General features: G+C 42.2%; 1 protein-coding gene across 1 annotated transcript in view; it reads right to left on the minus strand.

Moving 5' to 3' along the window:
* Nucleotides 1-25684, minus strand: part of TMTC1 (transmembrane O-mannosyltransferase targeting cadherins 1) — a 148756-nt gene that overhangs the window by 62814 nt on the left and 60258 nt on the right. Inside the window, exons 6-9 of the mRNA XM_079992336.1 lie at nucleotides 21828-21909; nucleotides 21215-21318; nucleotides 13233-13422; nucleotides 3123-3244 (exon numbers count right to left, since the gene is read on the minus strand). Coding sequence (XP_079848462.1) covers nucleotides 3123-3244; nucleotides 13233-13422; nucleotides 21215-21318; nucleotides 21828-21909 — 498 coding nt within the window. The remainder of the gene's footprint in view (nucleotides 1-3122; nucleotides 3245-13232; nucleotides 13423-21214; nucleotides 21319-21827; nucleotides 21910-25684) is intronic.

Below are 25684 nucleotides of genomic sequence, written 5' to 3' on the forward strand. Positions count from 1 at the left end.
TTAGCCCCCGCAATACTCTAGGGCCTGTATCAGTTTTTGGAGCAGAGAACACCTCCCTTTTCCTGGGGGAACCTTGGGACAACAAACAAGATCTATCCATTTTCAACCTAACATAGGAATTGGCTGCCATGCACATTTTTCATTTTGGATTTAAGTTCCAGTTCTCTGTCAATCTGAGGCACGGACCATTTTCTCCCAAGGAAATTCAGGACCCAGCAATCAAGAGCTGAAACGAAGAGCTCCTGGCTCCCAGAGGCATAGTAAGCTCTGAGGAGGGGGGACAGGAAGGGGGCCGATTCCATCCTAAAGAGTGTGAAGGAATGTGCCCCTGTCCCTCTAGGCTAAACTTTCTTGTGTAACACAGAATCATACAGTTACGAGGGATCTCAAATGTCACCTCGTCCAACCCTCTGCCAATGCAGGAAATCCACTGCCACAGCATCCCTGACAGGTAAGATCAGGTGTCCAAGGTGGACCGTCACAATGGAAGCTAAGAACAGACAGTGGCAGTTGCCCAATGCAGTGATGCTGTTGTGTTGCCCAACACTGTTATTTTCCTGCAGGGTCTTCTCCCTTCCATGGGCATGAATCTTCTTTCTGGTGACAACTAACCAGACAAGCTAATCACCAAGCCTCACGATACAATATGGAAAAGATCTGAAGTGTACATTTTTAAAACTAGGGATGCAAGCTTTAAATCGATAGATTAAACATCTAAAGATTTAATTGATTAACCCATTTGAAGCAAGTTAAAGGCACTCGTGCTTATTAACAAATAGCATGTTGGTGCAATAGACCATGAAAAGGAAAATATTACAGATCTAACACTAAATGGAAGCTTAGAGCTCTCTTCAATATAGCGGTCTGCAACAAAATACTGCAGTGTGGATATTCAGGGTCCTTTTCCACAAGTGCATGCTACAAACAGCGATTTCCTTCATATTCCACCACTGTTGTTACCTCCCTCCTGTGAATGGGCAGTGTGGTTTTGGTTACATAAATACCAGCACAAAGTACACTATTAGTATATGCAATATCAACATTAATGAGGTTTTAGTATCACTCTTTCTCTCTCATTTTTGTATACATCTCTGTTTCTTCATCTGACATGTCTTCATGCCTCTGCTGAGACAACGTGTTCTGTTCTCATTCCATATTACAGAAACACAAACGAGCCTAAGTTTTTTAAAAAACAAACTAGCCCTTCAACTTCAGTCACACCACACCAATTTAGCAACTCATCTACTGATTAAATCAATTTGAATTTGTGAGATAAGCATAACATTATTTTTGTACACACTGGGGAGCAATCAACATCGCCCAATTTCTCCTGATCAAGACAGTGGTTTTCAATATGCACTCTGGGGAACTGCAGATGCCCTGAAAGCTTATAATGGGTTCCCTGATTTTTTTAAAAAAAATCACTAATGGCAGACAAGTTTCCTCTCAAAGGGAGCTTTGCCAGCGTCCAAAGCTACAGATCACCCCAACAATGAGAGCGTTGGATGTGCCTCATTGTCATTTTCAGCCATCTTAGTCAGTGCCTCACATGAACTGAAAGCCAAACCAGATGAGACACAAATCAAACAACCGTGTCATAATTGTTTTAAAAAGTAAATTGCAGGTGCAAAGACCCCTATCTAAATCAAGACCCTGAAATTGGGTTTTTATTGAGTGTTCTCTGCAAAGTTATACATGGCAACAGCACTACCCCTGCAATTTGCATTGTGGGGGGGAGCATCAGTTTACCCCACTGGGAACGTTTTTTAATGCAGATGCAATGTCCCCAATCCAGACTGGGACCATAAGGGGACAAAGGGGTAAAGCCCCCCTACCTACCCCTCCAATTCCAGGATCCCACTGCAAATGGGGAGACTGTGCCTGCAATTTATTTTTAAAAAGTCATTCACGCAATTGCTAATTGTGTGATTGGCATGTCATCTGCTTTGGCTCTGTGTGCACACCAGAAAACAAGTCCAGAAACCTCTGGCTTTCCATGAAAAGAAGTTCAAGAATTCCTTGGCAAATTAAAATGTTCCCTAAAGCTAAAAATGTTGAAAGACACCGCTCTAAGAGATAATAGGCCACATTTTCCACTTTCCCAGAATGGTGTGCATTTTGTTTGTTCTTTAACAGTATCTCTCTAGATGTCTACCCAACAAAACGCCTGTCTTCATTCATTAAAATGTCAGGCTAGATCTCATTCTGTGGCTTAATCTGACATTTCCAGTATCCTCCTTTTTTTTATGTTGAACTAAGAAGAACTTGTGACTCAAATGCTTTATATCCAAACAAAATAGCTGAAATTCCCAGGAATCCAAATTACAGTAAAACAATGGACTAGGTATCACATCTAGTACATTTTGAAACAGAATGCCATTGTTTACCAAAGCTCATTTCTCCCACCCCAAATTTCACTCTAAACTACAATCAGTTTTTCTAAGAATAATAGACCCAATACAGGCTGAAGTAACAGATCTAGATAGAAATCCAATATTTTTCTTTCTTTCCCAGTTCTATCTAATGTTTACAAATAAAGAAGACAACAATTCACCTCTATAGTAGTATCTAGGAAGATACCATTTTGACCAGACTTTGGGTCAGCTCATGGTCACAGCAGTATCCACACTGGGCCTATACATCACTGTGATTGGTGTAATTGTGGCACCTTGAGAAAGGGCTGTTGTTACTGTACAAGCAACAAGGACCACATATACAATCCTTACATGAAGTCACTAACAGTCACAGTCAAGCTGTTTGAAAATCACTGCCAGCATAGCAACTCTTTCAGTAAAGCCCTTGAGTAGATCTAAGTATTGAACCATCCAAATCTCATTTTTACAGATTTACTTTAGCACTTGATGAGCAGCAGACCACGAATATCAGCAAAGTAGTTACAAATGAATGGGATTACACGGCATCACTGCGTACAGCTAGTTGAACAATTCTATCTACCACTGCCTGGTAGATGTTCCTTGACAAATTCTGCAGAATTTCTGAAGCGATAGTTCTAAATACTTGTACATATTTACTTGTGGGAATAAATATGGGCTGAAGACCTTAGTTTTTAAATATCATAATCGAGAGTGTCATTTCAAAAGAATTAAATGTGTGAAAATTACCTAGGCATATACAGGACACGTTCGGCCACAACAAATCCCACCCTGAAGAAGAGGTTGCTAGCCGGTATGAAGGGGAAAACCAGGAACAACAGGCCAACTAGAACTTCTCTGTGTTCCAGTTTCTGCAACGAAACAATAATTAGAGACAAATGAGTGAAAAAGAATGCCAAGTTCAGGGAAGATCATAGTTCCAATTCTAATGTAACAATATTCATACTCACATTTTTCATCATTTCATCTTATTATGGCACTTAAGCTATGTGCTTTAACAACAACAGCAAAACTTAAGAGATTGTATTGCACTGTATTGCACTGGTTCACAGCTAAAACCTTTAGGTTCAAGCTAAACGTTAAATGACCTCTTTATACAGTATTAGCCTTCCACACACATTTTGCAAATGGCAAAGGGACAAGGAAATGATAATATCATATTATGAGTATTTTCCTACTACACGTTATTGGGGAGAAGTGAGAGAAGGCAAAGTTGGTGATGTCCAAGAATTTCCCCTAATGTATAATGTGTCACTAAACTATGCCAGCTTGTTTTTACTTATCTTGTATATATTCAACTTAAGCCAGTGGGATTTGTTATTCCAATTTTACAGATGGAAAAATGAAGCAGAGGGATTACAGTTTGCATAAGGTTTATCAGTGTTTCCGTGGCTGAGCTGAGACTGGAACATGGACCTACCAGATCTAAGTGTGCTACTGGCCCCATTCACAAGCAACAGTAAGAACAGGCTTCCTCAACCTCGGCCCTCCAGATGTTTTGAGACTACAATTCCCATCATCCCTGACCACTGGTCCTGCTAGCTAGGGATAATGGGAGTTGTAGGCCAAAAACATCTGGAGGACTGAGGCTGAGGAAGCCTTGGTAAGAACATTTTGCTCCAACCCTAAGTTTCTCAAGGGAAGACTAAAGGCTAGGAAATAACATGTACCTTAATATTCTACAATGGGAGGGAAAATCTGAGGTACTGAAAGAAGAAATCTAATTGCCCTGTCCAGAACTGGGCTAGAACATTTTGCAATTCTCTTAAGCACAGTCAGCTGCTTAATGATCTCGGCTAACTGATTAATGATCACAGCTAGTGACCACCTTCTCACTAAGCCAAAAGCGTTGCAATGTTCCAGCGGCAAGCTTCCTTAGAAATTTCAAAGCCTGCCGAAATAGGTCATTTGTTCAGCAGTTCCTACCCAACAGCCATTTCTTGCAACATTTAGGCTTTTCCTCTGAGAACTCCATTCCATCCACAGCAGCAAACATCCATATTTGATGCCTAATAAAACTAAGTAGATGTAACAAGGAATCGCTAAGAGGCTAGAAACATGAAAAATGCACAGTGTTATTTTTATGGCCACTTTTCAGTCTATAGTGCACCGGAGCATTTTATAGCACTCAAATTCTAAGAAATATTGCCTCACAGGCACAGGCACGCACACACTCATATTAAATACATATGTGAGCATGCACATACACAATAGTGGCAGCACCGGTGCCTCAATATCCAAACTAACCTACACAATTACACTGAGGCCCCATTCACTTTCAGCCGGCAAAATGACCATGCAATTTCTTAAAGAATCATGGGAAACTGTAGTTCAGGATAGGAACTAAGAACTCTCTGCAAGGCCCCATTTCAACATGATGGCATGCAGGCAAGAACTTACCCATTGCGTCTCATTTCAAGTAACCCTTACGTGCTATGCATGCAATATTAGCACACTAGTGCAGCAAGCCGTCTGGGTCAGGGATCTCTGGTATGCTAACACTGCATGAAGAGGCAAAACAACATTGCACAGGTAAGCTCCTCTACCTTGCTGAAATCTGGTTGTCTTAGGCACTGCATTCTTAGCTCGCTTCTCGGACTATGGTTGGTTCACAGAGCAGCAAATTTAAGTATGTCGTGTAAACATGCTCTTACAGAACCCCAAACTCTCACCTTCACCCTGTTTCCAAAAACAATTCAGGGCAACTTTTACACAACCACTTATGTGCGTGACGGCTGACTTTCAGCACACTTTGTGATCGCTTGGGCATGTACAATAATTGGAAATGGGGGTGGGGGGAGCAATGGGAATAGACAAGAGAGAATATATATTAATCTAACGCATTTTAGACCCTTCTGGTCCCTTGCGGAAATCTAAAATCAATTTAAAATATTTTTAATTCGCAGAACTGACTATGCTATGCTATAGTAACAGTAATACTATACTATACTGTACTGTACTGTACTATACTATACTATACTATACTATACTATACTATACTATACTATTGTTATAGGATTGGGGATTTATTTGGATGACGCTCATGGCTACCAACCCAGGCTGTGGTTTTGCAGCTACAAGATGGGGGTCTGAAATGGTCAAAGCAGTTTGCATCTCTAGCTCCCAGGCCCAACAACTGCTTTCAAGGATTCCAGAACAGAAAAGGCTCACTCCATGTTATGGCCCTCTAAAAATGACACCAGCCAGACTATTTTCACCTTTCGCCACTCAACTTCATTGAGAAATTCTAAATTCTAGTGTTATCATGGGGGGCGGGCCACAATCTTGCCTATGCTCTCCACGCCATTTCGAATTATATCAGTGGCAGAGCACGGTCTTTCCATGCACAAGATCCCAGCTGCAGTCCTGGCATCTCCAGTTACAAAGGCTCTGAATGGCAATATGAATGGCTGCAACTCTTGAGATCTGTTGTCAGGCATGGCTGACAATAATGGGATAGAGAAGCCTTCAGTCTTGCCCGCTACAAGGCAGTTCCTTATCCATTCAGTATTCAAACTACAAGGCAGAAGTGAAATTTTAACAGGAAATTTTTCAACAATGGCCTTTCATCAACCTTTTCATCCTTTTTAAGACACAGATGGGACTGACTGTGTGTTAATCAGAGCCTAATCTTCATTTTTGGGTATACGCTTTCCCCCTCCTCCTCCTCCCTTTTGTTCCTAGCAAGTCTGTGAAGAATTGGTTTGATTCTGCCCACTTAATCCTACAAGCTCTAATGGTACTTGAAGATTTTTGCTGAACAAATGCAGACAATGACATAAGATATATTCAGAAATAAAACTCTAAAGACAAACTGAGTCTTAAAAAGAAAAGAAAAGAGGAATTGGCCTTTATAGCCTTTTTCTTTCGAAGACACTAGATTGCTCCCGTGTGCAGAAAAAAATGATGCAAGAACATGCTCACCCCCTCTTTATTTTTTTTTAACAGATTACAAATAGCAAATAAAAAGGGAAAGTCAAACTAGGAAGGAGGACAGGGATTAAAATGCTTTTACCATACAAATTGTTAACACAGATACTTTTCTAGCTCTTTTATTTGTGGAAATATAAGAAATCACATTCAGATGGTATTCTGCCTATCGAGACGTGGGGCTTATTGTGTTCGTTTTACTAGTTACAATGCTAGTGCTTTTGTCTCGATTCCTAACATTCCTTTTTTGCTGCAGTACCTGTTGCATTATGGAACCGAGGCTTTTTTATCAATATGTTGCTGTGTCGCACAAAATTTTAAAGTGGGAAAGAACTGCATGTCAGGAACCCACCCCAAATTTCATTACATGAAATTAGAACACAATATGCCCATAATCTTCCAAGTTAAACAGGTTGCAAAAGAACTTTTTTTCTGGAAACAACACAGAAATGAGCCTTGAGCTTCCATTAGATTTCCAGAAGTGGCTTTTATGCTGTGTGAAAGGTTACATGGAAATTAACAGGTAAGAAAATGTCGGGGAAATGCAATAACGTGCTGTCCAAATGCAGCCCAAGCAGCAATCTAATTAAATAGCTATAAAGTTATGCACTACTCAGTGGTCTGAAGATCTCATTGCTTTTCTACATTTTAACACTTGGCTTATAATAGCTTAGATATCTGATTGGACATATGGACAGTGTATATTAATTTATACATTTAAGTTATTGTTAATGTCAGCAGGCAATGTTCAAGCTATATGTGTCTTGGATCCCCTCCCCCATCTTTTGCTTTATCTTATTCGGGGAACAAGTTGGCAAAACCACATTAACATAGTGCCAGCCTATACTTATAAAAGAAGAATACCCAGCACTAACTTTGATTTTGTAAACAGATATATAGATTCTATAGAAGTTATTAAGGACCAAACATGACAGATAACAGTTGTGGAATGTGTTTGCATTTGTGTCCATCTTTGCAAATTTTGGCAGATGAGAAGCAGTGGCATATAGGACTGCTTATATATGGAGCCCTAAGTAAGACGCAGGTGGAGCTATGGGTTAAACCACTGAGCCTACAGCTTGTCAATCAGAAGGTCGGTGGTTCAAATCCCCATGACAGGGTGAGCTCCCGTTGTTCGGTCCCAGCTCCTGCCAACCTAGCAGTTCGAAAGCATGTCAAAGTGCAAGGAGATAAATAGGTACCACTCTGGCGGGAAGGTAAACGGCGTTTCCGTGCGCTGCTCTGGTTCCCAGAAGCGACTTAGTCATGCTGGCCCCATGACCCGGAAGCTGTACACCGGCTCCCTTGGCCAATAAAGCGAGATGAGCACCGCAACCCCAGAGTCGTCCGTGACTGGACCTAACAGTCAGGGGTCCCTTTACCTTTACCTTTAAGTAATGGTTTAACTTTAAACACATCCTTTCATGCCCTCCCTTCCAAAAAGAAAAGGTATTTTAATCCAATCCTGTGGGTCTGTTGATCTAGAATCATACGAGGCAATGAGCCTATAGCTGCTTCAACATTTGCTACTCCTTAAGGAGTTAAAATTCACAATTTTAAAAGCTCAGTTAATCTCCTTAGTGTTTCCTGTGCTCCTGTAAGTCAGTTAACAGGGCAGGCGCACAGTTTATGCAGGGAAGGAGGGAGAGAGATATTCTTTTAGCCAGCCCCAGGGTCTCTTGACTTATTGCTTTCTCTTCCTGAAGCAAATGCTAATGCAATAGTCATAGAAAACCTCATTGCCAAAGCACCAGGAACATCAATAGTGACCTTAGCAGGGGTGTCAGGAAATTCAGCAGGCCCTGAGGAAAATCAAGGAAGGATTGATTCAAAATGGGCCTTTTATGAAAATGAAGGCATTTTCCAGAGAGTAAAATGCAAGAAGTCAATAAACAGCCCTGCTCACCTTGTATATCTTTGGTGCATGGGGGGGGGGGCGGAGATACGAATTGTTTGGGAAGGGAGAGAAAGGTATGTGCTTCCAAAACCTTGTCCATTTCGGCCTCTAGGAAGCGCCCTTGCCGTCAAGGAACCATAGACAGCCATTTGTAGATGAAAAGCCAACTGTAGCAAGGTATGCAAGGTCTTTATTCACACAGACTTAAAATGGTGAACAGCATCCTTAGCTGCTTTTGTAACAGGCGCTAATTCATTTGCTGCTAGGTCACCTTCCTACGCAGATGTTCAGTTCACATACAGATGTAGAACAACTTAATAGAAAGCAATTTGATTACAACTTAATGCAAACCAATTTGATTAGACACTTAATATAAACCAGTTAGACTACAAAAACAACTGAAAAAGCACTATTTCCAAATGCTAGGCAAAATAAACATGCTTCTTCTACATGTCTCCAAGACCAGGCCAGAAAACACTTGTAAAATGCAATGCAGTGGAACAGCCAGATACCACACCTCTAACGCTCAAGGGAGAGAACTGCACAGGTGTGTATTGGGGTGAAGTGAGGGACATAAGAATAGCTCTTCTGTTCTGTCTCTGATGCTGGAAGAATTCATGGAAACTGGAGGAAACAATGTATTACAGGCTAACAGGCTGAAATGAGTACGATCTCCTCCCATGAATGCTTAGCCTACTCAGGAGCCTTTAGTAAGGGACTTTATAAAAAGCTTTTTGAAAGCCTAAGGACATAATGTTGACTGGATCACCACTATGCAGGTGCTTATAGACACTCCAAGAGCTCTAAGTTTAGTGAAACAGGAGTTATCCTTACAGAAGCCATGCTGGTTTTCTTTTAGCAAGACCTGAAGGCTTGGCCATTCTAGATGATCCTTGTGGTCCCTTCTATGATTCTATCTTTAATGCTTTCCACCAGCTTCCCCAAAACAAATGTTACGCTAGCCAGCTTGGATCTCTTCTGAATCGTTTTTTAAGAAATTGGTGTTGCACTGATCTTTTTCCAGTCCTTGGGTATGGGGGCTGGTTTTAGGGACAAGTTACACATTTTTGTTAGAAGATCAACAATTTAACATCTCTTTAAGAATGCTCAGTTGTACCTGGATATTTGCCACTTTCTAATTTGCCAGCAATACCTAGAACTTTGTCGCTTGCCACTACTGCAGGCGATGAGCATTTTGCACGGGGGTTTCATTCCTGGCCCCCGCGCACATCGGCGCATAAGCCTGTTGCTTCCCCACTCTGCCTTCTTCCGGGTCCAAAAGGACCTGCCCATCAGCGGTTGCGCATCAATTGGACGCACTCAAAATGGTTGCAGCTCATGTATTTCCCTGTTTCCATCCTGAGAAAGTTGGCTCAAGCACAAAAATCTGCCCTACATAAACAAAGAACGAAAGAAACACATATATTTTATCATAGATTATTCCTAACTTTTTACCTAATTAAATATGAATATTTTTGAAAGGGCGAAGAATTATTATTCTTTAAATATCTCTTTGCTTCTTATGAATGGAAAAGAAATGATATATCCTCTGGCAAGGACTATGACCCACAAGCAGGAAACAAAAGAACTTATGGGAACTGGTTTAATTAGACTTTGCTGGATATTGGGAAATGAAAATTGTAATTCCTTCCTTCTTACGAGAAAGGATACATCAGAAGGCTACCAAGGGAAAGCTAAAGAGCAGGAGCACTGCTAATTTCCTGAAACAAATAAGCTGATAATACTGGAGAGCTGCTCTTGCATTCTAGGCAACCTTCTCTCCAGCGAAACGGCACATGGCCCTATTCCAAGAGTACCGTGAGCAAAAGCAAGACCTGGAAGAGCCACAAGGCGATAAACCTATATTCATTCTACATTATAAATATAGAAGTATTCAGCAAACAAAACTGAGCTGCCTGCCTTGGTAGTTTATCAGCACTGCACACACATTCCAACAATGCAATTACCCAAATCACAAGAGCTGACAACAAATTAGTCTCACTTAAAAATTCAATGATAACAAAATAATCAATCCCTTAGACATATTCTGTAATTATATTCAATGTAACCTGTCTTCTGACTCAGTATGACACGGGGAACCATCTCCCTCTGGTGCTCTGCAGTTTGTGCAAACCTGAGGAAGGGGATAGCATCTGGTTGCTGTTGGGGACCCAGACACAAGACCAGCTGCCCCAGCAACCAGATGCATATAACCTGGAGGCATGAATTTTACTGGAGGTACACAGCATATACACTCTATGCATGCTTGGGGCAATAAACACTTTATAGGACACACACACACACATACTGGATATACTGCAGGTGCAACTTTGTCCTGGTCTAGCAAGGGTGAAAAATTTTCAAAGTCTGTGGGTAGATAATGAAAGATTTAATGGGGGTGGGGGGTGTAGAGCTGTTCTAAATAATTTTAATGCTGGGTGCATCTTTATCTGAATGTAGGGGTACGCATTTCCAGCTTGAGCCCTGCCTTTTCTGTGCAGCTAGTGGTTCATGACTAGAGCTGCACCAAGGCCACTGAACCCACTAAACTGACATAAAATGTGAGGCTATCCTGAGTAGTTGCCATACTCCAACTACTGGTGGGATTTGGTCCAACCGTATGACCCAAACAGCGCCTCTCTCCGTACATGCACACACACATCCCTGGCCTAGAAAGCAATTGCAAACCTGGGAGTGTAAGAAAATGTATTCTATTTCTTGCTCTGAATGGCTATTACAGCTAATGATGGCTGTACTACTTTTGGAAAGCTAGTTGTTCAGAAACAAAACACATGCTCCAAACGTAACATTATATCATCTCTCTTAACCAAGTCTCTCATTCTATGGGCCTCTGTACATTGGCTGGAAAACTGGATATAAGCTTCATTGGATCTGCTGCTTTGATTTTGTGGGGCAGAGGAAGGGAGGTTGTATCTCTGCAAAGTTGACAGAATGAGACACATTGGTTAAGAGAGATGAAGCAATGTTTCATTTGGGGCTTTTGCTTTGTTTTTGATCTATCAGTGGTTCAAAAGTGTCGTAATCATCATTTAGCGTAGAGAAAGAAATAAAATCCATTTTCTTACCTTTTCCAGGTTGACAAGTGCTGTCTGGGTATTTTGTTTTAATGGCAAAAAGCAGTCCAGAGAACAAGTAGGTCCTTTGTTCTCAGAGCAGCAGCGTGCAATATTTCTGACTGCTAGCTGGTATTACTTCACCTATTCTGCGTCTCTAGAGTGTTACAAAGCATTCACGATTAAATTCTCACACAGCTCATCTTTCTCCCCAGGTTCATTACCAACACACGACTCTCAGCTTGTTTGTGGAAAAGTGGATAACCAACCCTAAATCGTCAGCTCTGTACCAATATTCCCCCCCTAAATTATATATATTAAAAGCAGAACACTTGATGACTTTTTGCTTTATGTACTGATTTGAGTCGTGATGGACAAGTTCAAAGTGACCCATGACCAAAGCCATAGGAAATCTGATTAGGATGGAAGAGGCAAAAGGAGTAAGGAAAAAAGGTGGAAGTAATCAGGAGCAGATGGAGACACAATGAATCCAAGGTTTCCCAATATACAAGAGAAGCAAACCTTGAGTTCATTCATGTCACAATACTCACCCCCTCACCTCTTCTCTCTGCCCTGCTCCCCATTCCCAAATCCCTCTCTCTCTCCCCTCTTTCCATTCTGCTACAAAGAGATCCCAGGTACAAGAGCCACCTGATATTTTGCCAGTTCATACATTACACAGGTAAACTGTGGTGGGGTAAGGAGTGGAAGGGGTGTGCATGAATCAGAGTGGGTTGTCATGGGGAAAGGGCTGGACTCTTAAAAAAGTGCTCAGACACAGCACTTTCAATCACAGGCTTGTTTCTAAAAAAAAATGGGGCAAAAGGTAACTGTGGATGAGCCCAGGTTGTATGCGTGGAACTTGGGATCACATTCACTTGCCTCAAAGAAATGTTTTCTTACAGGTGCAGCTCCAATATACACACTAGCTCTCCTGCTCAAAAACCCTGCCTCATCTGTACGAAGCCAAAACTTCATTGCTTTGTTTGTGCTGATCCACTTCTTCCATTGAAATAAATGGGATAGACAGTCCACACTCAGTATGTTCAAGGAAGAACACCCAGACCTCTAGATCTTCTAGGTAAAGGTAAAGGTACCCCTGACCATTAGGTCCAGTCGCGGACGACTCTGCAGTTGCGTGCTCATCTTGCTCTATAGGCTGAGGGAGCCGCAGACAGCTTCTGGGTCATGTGGCCAGCATGACTAAGCCGCTTCTGGTGAACCAGAGCAGCGCACAGATCCTCTACTCACCAGCAATTTCTCTTTTAAAACTGCTACCAACTCAATGGTTCACAATAGTCTAAAGACCTTCCCCAAGGTTGTGGGGGCACAAAGGGAGACAAGAGTGCTTGATTCCTCCTCCCCCTCCCACTAAACCTTGATTCACGCACAGGTAGAACAGGACTTTCAACTACAGCATCAGAGAGTTGTTACATTCAAACCAATATGGTACAGCCTGTAAAGTAGCCCGTATCACTTATTATTTCATGTTCCCTTCAACCTAAGGTTCCAGGGCAGGTTATAGCAATTAAAGAACAATATTAAAAACAGTTCAAAACAACATAAAATAACAGAAATAAGGTGGCTCCTAAAAATATACATCTCTCATGTCAAAAGCCACGCTAAAGAGATACATCTTCAGCATTTGCCAGACGCACCACTGTGGGGAAGGAGTTCCACAACTTAGGAGGTGCTGCCATGAATCCTCTCTCCCGGGTGATACACCCAACACCAAGTTTCTGAGGGTGGTGGAACAACCAAAACTGAGATTATTCCTTGGTAAATAACATCTGACCAGGCCCAGATGGATATGTAGAAACAGAAACAGAATACTTATCTTTAGCATATTCAGGAACACTGCCTCCTCCGTTCTTTCAGGACAGAATTGTTTCTACATAATCAGTACACAAACAAATAAGTAGAGAAACATTTGTTTACCTTGAATGCTACTATGCAGTGCAGACCCAGCAGCAGCATCACCGCTGCCATCAGAAGTGTGGCAAAATTCCTCATGTCCCAGATCGATTCAACCAAAGGGATACTCCCAACCTGCCAGTCATAGCACAGAGTAATGGGAGCCAGTAGAAGCCAGGCATTGAAGGCCAGGAGGTAGGAATAAGTAAGAAACCTACAAAATGAAATGTGAAGTTCAGTTACTAGCATGCTGCTTGTAGGGGGAAAAGCAGGATTGTCACCAGTAGGTGGTAAGGACACTGGTGCAAATCAGAGCCAAGTTTAATTTGTGAGACGAAAGAACAGTGAAAGAACATTCACAACTCTGCATTAATTTCCACACTCATATCCGTTCAGCAGTACCATATTACATTAGATGAGCAGAGATGGGCAATATCTTTACTAGGACTAATCAAAATGCCACAGAATAGTGAGTAAAGCTTTTTGAGTTCTCCAGAACACTTCATCATGTCGACTGTTACACAACCCTGCTTTGTGAAGCATCTAGGCCTAAGAAAGAGTTCAGGAGAACTGAAAACTTTCCCTGCTATTATTTGTCATCCTGGTTGGTTAAAGGTGTTATCCAAATGTGATTTTTGAAGGTACCATTACAGATGCCTTTGCTTCTTATGTACATTCCTAATGGCATGCACTGGAGAAACCCAGGCAGGGTGGAAGAAGAAGAAGAAGATCCCATGCAGGCAGCAGCAGGCCCTCTATAAACTCAGTGAGATATGATGGGCTGTTCTAATGAGCCGGTTGGGCCAAGCCAACTGATCAAGGCAAAACCACAGATTCACGATACAAGCTCAGATATGTAAGCTCGGCTCCCAAAAGGTAGTACAGTCAGGTAAGACAAGTGTGGACAGACAAGAAGGTAGTGGGAGTTGGCAGGGCTGTAGAAAAGGCTTGCAAGATCCTGTACCTAAGTAGGAATAGGCAGGTGCAGAGCAGGAGCAGAATCCATGCTGCTTTTTTCTTAACACAGCCCATCAACAGAAATAAGGACAAGAAAGGCCAGAGAAAAAGCATAGTGCAGCAAGGCAAGGAGCCAGTAAAGTTAATTGGACCTAGGAAGACTTACGGTGTTGCACAAGGCTGCCGTGTCCCAGCAAAGCTCCCAGAAGACCCACAGACTGAAAATTCACTTGTGCAATAAAAGCCGACATAGTGCAGCAGTTACAGCAGCTTTTGCCATCCCAGTGCCTTCCAGATGTTTTGGACTACAATACCCTTGAGCTGCAGTCAACACTGTGCAGGGGGTTGTAGTTCACAACATCTGAAAGGTATCAGGTTGGCAAAGCTGGGTTACAATATTGGGCTAGGAGTTGAAATCCCTGCTCAGCCATGGAGCCAGTGACCATTTCCCAGCCTAGCGGATCTCCTAGGTTTGTTGTGCAGCTAAAATGTGTGTGAGTGTGCACACATGCACACGGGCATCTGCACAATTTTGTACACCACTTTGAGCTCCTTGAAGGAACAGCAAGATATAAATATATATAAGTAATTTAGTGTCTGATAACCTTGTGAGGTATAAGAAAGGTTGGTCATATAATGGAAAAACACCTTTTTGTTTCTGAGGCAGTGATCTGATGAAAACTGCTTTTCTGCAATCTGGTAGCATTTAGAAGCCAAGACTCCTGAGAAGCCAATATCAGACTGTTAATCTCAGCATCACACCTGGCTGATGTGGAAAACAACAACATAATGGGAGATTCCCTTGAGGAGCAGAGCTTCCAACATAACCCAGGCAACATGTAAGCAGCCCACAAGGATGCAGACAGCTTAGGTGCTGACCCTGCAACTGTTCTTGTGAACTATTATGAGCAGGCAAAGGAAACAGAAGTCCCCTCCCCATACCATGTGAGAACATTTACAAAGACGAATGATAAGACCTATTTGTACAGCACTTTCAGCAGAAATGATACGTAACAACAAACGACAAAAACACCAACCAAGTGGCTTGAAAATTGCTCTGTTCTGTCTTGGCACCACTTATGATCCTTCCAAACATTCTGCCAGCACAGCCACATATTGTTTTCCAAATCCTAAAACACTCGTCACATGCTGTGCATAGTTGGCTGGTTCACATCTCAGCTTATCACAACAGAAAATCTCTTGGCTGTTTTGCTCGTTGTCAAATGCTGAAAGCTCTCATTAAATTTGCACGGTTTAGGAAGCATTCGCCAAACATGGCGGTGGGACTAAAGAGAGCACTTATTGATTCGCCGCAAGCCTCTTTTGAAAATGCAAGGATTCCATCTGTGACAGTTTTTAAAGCGTAACAATTTGGATCGCCTTCCTGTTTTAATAGCCTTGAATAATAGCTTGCCGTTTGTGTATACCACAAAGCTAAGAGTGGCTGTGACAGCGGGCAGTAAGTGTGTGGCCAAAGAATAAACGGCAGCATTTATTTTTAAGTAATCAACAACGTCATATAGTACCTTTCATCAGTAGCTCTCAAAATGCTTTGCAAAAAGTATAAAGGACCTGCAAACACTAAAATAGCTAATGCTATTAATCAGCTTTCACAAAAGCAGTAAGATACACTTGTTATTTCTATGAAGTAGTACATTGCCATTTATCCTCCCCAAAACCTTCTGTAGGAGGTTAAGCTACTGATTTGTCAAAGGTCATGCACTGGAACACAGGGAGCTACCTTACAACTGGTCAGATTATTTGTCCATCTAGCCCAGTACAATGTACTCCAGAAGTGCAGAACCACTGGGATTCCAGATATTGGTGGACTACAACTCCCATAATCCCTTTCCATTGGCCATGCTGACCAAGACTGCTGGAAGCTGAAGTCCAACATCAGAAGGGCCACTGTCTCCTCTCACTGGCAGCAGCCCTCAGGGTTCTCAGGCAGAGAACTTTCCCATCATCTGCTACCTCATTCTTTTAGCTGGAGATGACAGGGATTAAACCTCAGACCAGTGGTTGTGGTGCCTGGTGCCCATTTGGACTGGTAGGCAGAAAACAAGGAGGCTAAGGATTTGGGGAGTTAGATCCACTGACATGCAGAGCCAACTAATTCTAGTTTTGTCCTCGTCTTCTTCCCTGGTGAGTTTTACTAAGGCAATGCTGAAAGTAAGATTTCCAGGCACCACAAAATTAATCCAGATTAGCTACTTCCTTGCCTCTTTTCGGCCAGCACAGCAATGCCAAAAAATATTCCAGCGGCCTCTGTTATTGGGTACAGTGGTGCCCCGCAAGACGAACGCCTCGCAAGACGGAAAACCCGCTAGACGAAAGGGTTTTCCGTTTTGGAGGCGCTTCGCAAAACGAATTTTCCTATGGGCTTGCTTCGCAAGACGAAAATGTCTTGCGAGTTCCTGCGGGGTTTTTTTCCTTTCCCCCCTTTTTCTAAGCCGCTAAGCCGCTTATCAGCTGATCCGCTAAGCCGCTAATAGCGCTAATCCACTAAGCTGTCAATGGGCTTGCTTCGCAAGACAAAAAAACCGCTAGACGAAGAGACTCGCGGAACGGATTAATTTCGTCTTGCGAGACACCACTGTAGTTAGAAAACAGCATTCCTTCTCTTCCAGCCTGACCTTTTAAGTTTCACTAAGAACACTCTCCTAAATTTACTATCTACATGGGAAGTCAAGAAATAAGAGCACAAAGGCATTATTGCTGGCTACCACTCAACTGTGGAATTTGCTCCCTCTTACCAGACTTGCCAAACCCTGAGATTGTGCTTCTCATAGTGATATTTTTATTCAAGTTACCTTTGGGTGACCAAAGAAAGAGTAAGATGATGATAATTAAACTCTAATTAATTACAATAGCATAATGTTACCCCTCTTGAGCTCTTGGCATGGGAAAGGCTATAAATCAAATGAAACTAATGAGCCCCCTGTTAATCTCATCAGATTTTAAAAAGGAAAGGGAAGCTGTTTCGCCTCATGTATATACAGATTTTCATGACAGTATATAATTACTTATAATGCAATTTGCTCAAAAGTAAGTTCCCTTGGGTTCAGTGGGGTGCTTGGTCCCCCATTGCAAGAATTGCAAGAGTTGCAAGAGTTGCAAGAATTCAGCATTAAAAAGAAAATAACCCTAAAACTAAAACGAGAACTTGAAAGATGAACTTCCCAGTTACAGGCTTCTGCCATTCTCCGTGTTAAAGCAAGGCCTGAGTTTATTCCCAAAGTTTGCATGATTTTATAAAAAAGAACCTAGGCAGCAACTGTTACTGTGGCATACTGGATGCTTGAATGCATTTAATCTAATGCTTTAAAACTAATTATAAATACTGCTTGTGCAACCAGATCTCTCTCAAGAACATAAAACAACCACCCTTCCAAAACACAGCTCTGAGGAAAGTGACAGCTTGAACATAAACACCGGGGACTTGCTTGCTTCCCTAACTGCAATCTAGGTTGTTTATTATTTTACCCCAATCTATAGTTTATGCAGCTCTGGAGAATGTTCCCTAATCATTTGAGTTAATTTGTCTACTAATTTTCAGTATGCATTGCATTTCTTCCAATTAACATTTGCTCTTTGAATAACTGAAACGAACAGTGCAGATTAAGTCAGATGGCCAAAGAGCGTTTGCATTTTTAAAAAATTATTTTGCAGACTTCATGTAAAAGAAATATTTTTTTTATTGCTAATATGTGGAGAAACTGCTTGTTTTTATTTCTGGTGCCAAGGCATCTGCACTTCTAGCCCTAGATTCAAACAATGAAAAGCATGAGAGTTGAAGCAAAGTTAACTCTTTACAGCCTGGCAAGAAAGCCAGGACTTTAGAGTCCATTTATCACATGGCACAGTTGAGAAACTGAATCACACTCACATTACTGCCTAGTCCTATGCAATTTCCCCCCAAACTAATTTCCACTGTATTTAATGAGGCTCTCAATAGTTTAATCTGTTTAGAATTGCAGCCTTGAAGTCAATAGGACCTGCATAGGATTTTGCATAGATTTGTAAAGTATGGTAAAGGTAAAGGACCCATGGATGGTTAAGTTCACTCAAAGGCGACTATGGGGTGAGGCTCTCAGCTCGCTTTTCAGGCCAAGGGAGCTGGTCTTTGTTCATAGACAGCATTCCGGGTCACGTGACCAGCATGACTATACCACTACTGGCACACAGAGAACCGTGATGAGTGGCAGAGTGCATGGAAATGCCGTTTAACTTCCCACCACAGCAGGAATTATTTATCTACTTGCTCTGGTATGCTTTCTGCTAGGCTGGCAGAAGCTGGGGCAGAGCAACAGGAGCTCACCCCATTGCACGGACTCGAACTGCCGACCTTCCGATCGGCAAACCCAAGAGGCTCAGTGGTTTAAACCACAGCACCACTCACGTCCCTACTAGGATTGTACTCTTAGTCAAGAAGCAAACAACGTGAGTAGTCCCAAGACCATGAACTCTTAATTGGCTGCAGCAGATGGTATAGGTATTTTGAAGATATACTACCCCATATAACAGTGGCTTCCCTTGGTGGGCCAAGCTCGGCCTGTGTGCCAGAGGTTGCCCACTCCTGCAACAGAATGAGCAGGGAGGCCCTCAGATGCAGGACGGTTGACTCACTCCAATCTGACACCACACATATGACTATTTAAAAGAGCTGAAACTCTTTTAATACCACTAGAGGCTAAAATTGCCTGGGACCAAGTATCATGGCTGTAGCAATTCTATACCTGGAATATGCTGGACAGACCAGTGTCCTTTGTCCTAACCAAACTCAGCATTCACTTCTTCCCTCTACATGGGACCCAACTGGTAATCTAATACTGTATATTATATATGTACCTTTACTATATGTATGCATCTGCCTGTCCCTCTCTGTCCTTTTTCTTTCCCCTCTGGTTGCCAGCATCTCTCTTCTGCATTGTTGTTGCTGCATTGCTGATACAACCAATCTTAAAACAAACCCACACATACATACACAACCATCTCTTGGGTTGCAACCTACCAACAGAACTTGGCCCTATAGCAGGTCCTGAGCCTGAGGGAAGTTGGGTGGGAATTCAGTCTGTGCCACCAACAACTATCACCTGTGGCTGAAGGAGGGGCTACAGAGAAACCAACTGGACCAGCAATGAAGCCTCTTAACAGGAAGACAAGAGAACAGATCATATTGTTCTGCTTGACCTCTATTAAGAGCTTCTGGGTCAGGCTGTCTCACTGGTGTGGGACAGGATCCCACTACAGTGGTACCTAGGGTTAAGTACTTAATTCGTTCCAGAGGTCCGTTCTTAACCTGAAACTGTTCTTAACCTGAAGCACCACTTTAGCTAATGGGGCCTCCCGCTGCCGCCGCACCGCCAGTGCACGGTTTCTGTTCTCCTCCTGAAGCAAAGTTCTTAACCCGAGGTACTATTTCTGGGTTGGCGGAGTCTGTAACCTGAAGCGTATGTAACCTGAAGCGTCTGTAACCCAAGGTACTATTGTACTACAGTGGTATACAACCACCTTCTGCAGGCCCTCCCATACACAGAACAACCTGGTAGAAGTATGATGTCCACCAGTTTTATATGGGGAGTGGAGACAGACAGACACACACACACACACACACACACACACACACACACACGTACACACACACTCAAAAAAAAGCTGTTATCTTTTCAAAAATGATTCGGCTGACAAAAAGACAAGTATGCCAAGCTATATAGAAAGTGGAAGGTTTTGCCGCATGGATGGGCTCCCTGATAGGAGTGCCTCAGAGTAAACAAACCAAATACGGCAGAGATAGGGAGCCCATAAATAACAGCACCTGGTTATAATTGCAGCCACATATGTTTTACAACATTATTATGAAGTGCCTTGTCAAGCGCATTTGATTTAGAGCTGTGGAAAAGATGGAAAGAGCCCCAAGCTAAAATAGCTTCAGCTGTAAATACCGAAGTGAAAAATTGTTACGCCTAATGAAGGGCATTAATAACATTTCCTCTCGGCATTTAGGAAGAGTTAAAATTCTGTTCGATATCTGAGGAAGCCCACAAGGTTTTTAAAAGGAAAAGTTAATGGGCTACAAAACCTACCCCATGCTGTTCTTTTCCATTCCACCCTCTTACATGACCCATGAGAACATTTGTATTTTCTTTTCCAGAGTCTCACAGTTCAATCTATAGTAGCCAGAGAGACAATGAGCTGTTTGTCTCTTCCGGTACCTTCCATGTTACAGCTTCTCCTCCTGCTTTTTCTTCCCCTTGCACTGAAGTCTTAGGGATAAACCATGGATGTTGAGGCATTAGGCTTGCCAAGCCAGAAACCCAAGAGCCTTAAAGGCTTATATGGTGGTGATGCAGTTTCCCCTAATCAAGGGATTAGACAGAGTGATATTCGGGAATTAAGTACAACCCATGAAAAGCTTCCACAGAAAGCAAACTGAAAATGTGGCGCTTGCTTTCACTAGTCCTTCACTGGCTTCCCTAGCCTTTCAGAGAGACTGCCCAAATTTAAATGAGAGTTCATTGGGACTAGGAGTCTCCTTTGTACTGCTGCTCTCTTGAGGAAGTACCCTGAGGGCATTTGAAATAATCAGTCAAAGCATTTATCCAAGCTTTTAATGCTGTGGTGATTATCCTGGGAGAGCTCTTACTCCTAGTAATGGTTCATGAGCAACTGGCAGTACCTAGAATGCAGTTGTATATGCTACTTTCACTAAAATATGCATTTTTGCATGTACTCTGCACTAGAATACATATTGTTGCACACATTCCTTGGTTGGGCAACTCCATCGTAAAATCTGGAAAAGTGCACATTCACACGTGACTGTCAACAACCACCACATTTTGGACAATCACTGCAACATATCCACTGGAATTATTTTATGCATTTGAGTTCATCTAATCCCACAAGTATTATGTGATTCCCAAGCATTATGCAGTTATTTTTATAACTGTAATTTTCAGGAAACAACAACAAAGATTAAGGCCTCGATTAGTTCACATTAAATGGAAAGATAGCATCAAACCAAACATATGTGGCTCCTGTCACCATACCTTGTTAGAAGATAAGGTGAGAATGAAGCTGGATTGTCTTGTTCTGAAAACGCTGGCATAGAACCTCCCATTATCCAGAAGCGAAAATACAAAAGTAGGATCACCTTCAGAAAAGAGGAGATATTTCGGTTATTACTACAAAAAGGCATACAATTCATTAGGACCAGGAAACCAGAACCTATCTTAATATACTTGAGACTCACAAACATTTTCAGGTTAACTGAGATAACCTGTTCTAACTCAGCATAGGGGTGGACTTTGTTAATATGGTGCCTTGAGGAAGGACAAAATTTGGTGGCCCCCTTTTTCTTCTAATTTTCACAGTAATTCCTTTTGATGCAGTTGCTTTTTTATGGATCTTCTCAGTAGGTACCCAGTAGGTACCCAGTAGGTGGTTGTTTTGCACCCCTCAGCTTGGTGCCCTGTGCAGGAGAACTGTCCCCACCAACTTAAATCTGCCGCTGCCCAGCATACAAATTATTATGTTTGTTCCTGTGGAATAACAGAGTAAGATACTTCTGTATTGGGCCTGCTCTTGAGACTGAGGAGCTACAATGGGATTCATCTGAAGAAATTAAAGTTAAGTAAGAATATAGTTCAAAATAATACTTACATAGGTAAGTACCAAGGCAGCCCTTTTTAAAAAAGGACTTGTGATGTATAAGAACTTCTGTTTGTTGCTTATGGTCAGGTAACTGTAAAAAAGAAAAGAAAACATTTATGAAAGTGATTATCAGTAGACACCAATCTTTTAGAACTGGGGGGTGGGGGTGTTATTGCAATTATGAACTGTTTTTCCACCAATGCATTTAAAGCATTCATGGTCTTAAACAAGGTTTCCAAATTAATAAACACAATATGCAAAGGGAGAAGGGACATGGATGGAGGAGGAAAAAATAAGCAGATAGACCGGGGGGGGGGGCAGGGAGGTGACTTTGCTGCCCCACCTCTCCAGCTGATACACAGCACATTCCACATATTTAGGCACAATCACCACATTTAGGTATGATCTACTGTTTTTGGGTGTGTAAATCACATGGGGTTCCCGGGATCCTAAGTTCTGAGGAAAACTGTACTCATGAAAGGAGTGCAAACTCCTTCCATGCTTGGAGGGGAAGCTTAGGATCCAAGCCGTGGTTTCTCTGCTGCCTGCATTCCACTGATCCATAAATAAAAACATGTTCCTTAAGGTTGCAAAAAGTAAAGGTCTTTGGTCCCTGTTGTACAGTTTCTCAGGCAAAAAGGAACAAGGCGTCTCTATCGCACTAAGCATCTATTACACTCACCCATCTAGTCTGGTTCAAGGAAAACGTTGGCTTAAAGGTTTCAGCCAAAAAAACAAATAAAAAAGTGTGCATATTACAGTATTTCCCAGTTTAAAAGAAAAATGTCAAAAGCAGTCTTTTGATCTATGTCTTTACAGCAAACAGCAAGTAACCTTAACAACCCTTAAAATGTAAGGAAAAGCTCTGCACACCAACAAAGTAAGAGAGATAAAGCCCACATGAGATGGGTTTAAAATTTAAAGAGGAAAAGAAAACATGGGGGGATCTGGGTGTGCTCCAGAAAACACACTGTCTAATCAAAGCAGTCTGATGAATGCCATGTCAAAAGAAATAATAATAAAATGAGCCACATTCCACAGAGAAAAGCTAAATTGTCTCAGACATTTTATGTCTATTTATTAATAAATGTCAGCATTTGATCTTGGTATCCGAGCTAAATGCCAAGCTAGACTAAAAAGGGATTAATCTTACAAGGTCTTAAGTTTCCCAAACCTCCACTGATTTCAGACAGGCAACAACTCCTCACTTTAAAAGGCAACTCCCAATTACTCTCCATATTTCACCTTGGCCTTGATGTGAAGTCGCGGGAGGGAATAAGCAGTTGATTTAATTAACCTGAGAGCAGGCCCTTAACACCTCCTGTTTGCCTGCTTATCTAAGAAAGCAGTAGAAGAGGTTTCTATAAACCCTCTTTGACTTTAACGGAATTTGGCAATAAAAAGAATACTTACAATGCCAGCAAACCATTGGAAATGTCTCAATTCAGTCAGCAGCAGAACGCTGGCCCTATGTAACCAGCCCCAATGAAGCATTCAAGCAACTCAAAACCACACTGTCAAACTACTCATGACCCCAGTAGCTCCATATAAAAATCACACATCCTAACTGGAGTTTCTTAATTCATAATCACATTCAGGATACCATTGTGTCGTCGTCTTCTTTAGCGATCACTCATAGCCGAGTAAGCATGGTCTTACTCATAGCTGAGAGCCAGTGTGGTGTAGTGGTTAAGAGCGGTAGTCTCGTAATCTGGGGAACCGGGTTCGCGTCTCCGCTCCTCTACATGCAGCTGCTGGGTGACCTTGGGCCAGTCACACTTCTCTACAGTCCCTCAGCCCCACTCACCTCACAGAGTGTTTGTTGTGGGGGAAGAAGGGAAAGGAGAATGTTAGCCACTTTGAGACTCCTTAAAGGGAGGGAAAGGCAGGATATCAAATCCAAACTCTTCTCCTCTTCTTCTTCTTAGCAGTGTGTCCGTAGATGACTGTGGAGGCCAGTTCTGGATCCGCATGTCCTTCCACAATGGGGACATAGGTTTCTGGGCGGGAACTGATCATGGTAGGGGTTTGCCAAACATGCTTTCCTCTTTTCTCCCTTTTGTCCTGAGTGTGAGTGTCTTCAAAGTCCATGGCACCTTTGGTCAAGGCTGTTCTCCAATTGGAGCGCTCACAGGACAATGTTTCCCAATTGTCAGTGTTTATACTACATTTTTTAAGATTTGCCTTGAGAGGGTCTTTAAACCTCTTTTGTTGACCACCAGCCTTACACTTTCCATTTTTAAGTTCAGAATAGAATAGTTGCTTTGGAAGACGATAATCAGGCATCCCATCAACACGACTAGTCCCAACGAAGGTGATGTTGAAGAATCATTGCTTTGACGCTGGTGATCTTTGCTTCTTCCAGTACGCTAACATTAGTTCACCTCTCTTCCCAAGTGATATATAAAATTTTTTGGAGACACCATTGATGGAATCTTTTGAGGAGCTGGAGATGGTGTTTATAAGTGGTCCATGTTTCGCAAGAGTACAGTAAGGTTGATAGTACAATAGCTTTGTAAACAAGCATTTTGGTTTCCCTGCAAATGTCCCGGTCCTCAAACATTCTGCATTTCTATCGGAGTCACAAAGCATCACAGAGCTCAGGCGATGCTGGATTTCGGCATCAATGTCAGCCCTTGTGGAAAGATAACTGCCCAGGTAGGAAAAGTGATCATTTCCCAACATTTCTGCTCCTCTCTCCTCTCTCTCCCAGATTTTTTCAATGAGCTTGTTAAGTTGTTGTGTAAGTTCAGTTCCGTCCATTTTGAATCCCATCAGGTCCACTAGCTTTGTTATCTTTCATTTGGTTAATAGCTGTACACAACTCTCCCAAATTTGGAGATACTGAAAGCTCATCTCTAATTTGTTTTTGCAGAATTTGTGAGAGGACCTCGGCAGCTACGGGGGAGTTATGGTTAAGGAGATGTTGATAATGTTCTTTTCAGAACAATGCAACAGCTTCTTTATTTTTTAGATGTGTGGTACCGTCTGTTGAGTATAGAGGGCATATACCATGATTTATTGGCCCACAGATGGTCTTTGTGGCTTTAAAGAAACTCTGTGAATCATGGATGTTGGCTAAGTGCTGGATCTCTTGAGCTTTTTTAATCTACCAGGTGTTCTTTAGTTTTCTGGTTCTTTGAACCTCAGCCTTAGCGTTGGCCTAGGTTTTTTTCTTAGTGGCGCAGTTTCTATCTCTTTGCCAGATCTGTGTAAGGTGGCCATGTGTCCTAATGTACAGAGGAAGGCCTCTAATATAAAGGGATATCCTCTATTTGACAAGTGGCCCCAAAGTCATGCTGCTGCTCCCCACCCACCCCACAATCTTTGTCCTGATGTTGAAGCATAATTTCTGAAGGAGATATCTTTCTGTATACATGAAGGTTCTCTACCAAAGTTAAAACCCTAATTGCAGAAAGACTGTACTCACAAAGCTCACTTTCTTGGAAGGTATTCCCCAACACAGCAATGATGGGAGAAGCTACACAACAGGAGTCGTTTACTAAGGATGTAGTTCGTTAAGTGTGCTGTGAACCGCCCAGGGGTCCTTTACCTTTTTACCTTTTATCTCAGGCCTTAGAACAGAAAGAAATGCACAAAAGAAGAAAAAAACAAGCCATACAACACTGGCAGGCATTATGGAGCAGGCTCGCCATAAATACTAAGAACATGGCAGCAGTCATCAGAGCAGTATTTTCTGTCTGCTGTACTTCATGCTTCAGTCTGTAGTAGAAGCTGACAGGCTGGAGGGCTCATAGCACCTCTGATTCGAGAACGTCTCAGTGCAAAGGCCAAGATCAGTGCTGCAAAAATATTCAGCTGCTCACCATAACTACATGCTAAACATGTCCCAAATGCATCTTTCA

The sequence above is a fragment of the Podarcis cretensis genome, assembly GCF_951804945.1.
Source record: "Podarcis cretensis genome assembly, chromosome: 10".
Taxonomy (NCBI): Eukaryota; Metazoa; Chordata; class Lepidosauria; order Squamata; family Lacertidae; genus Podarcis; species Podarcis cretensis.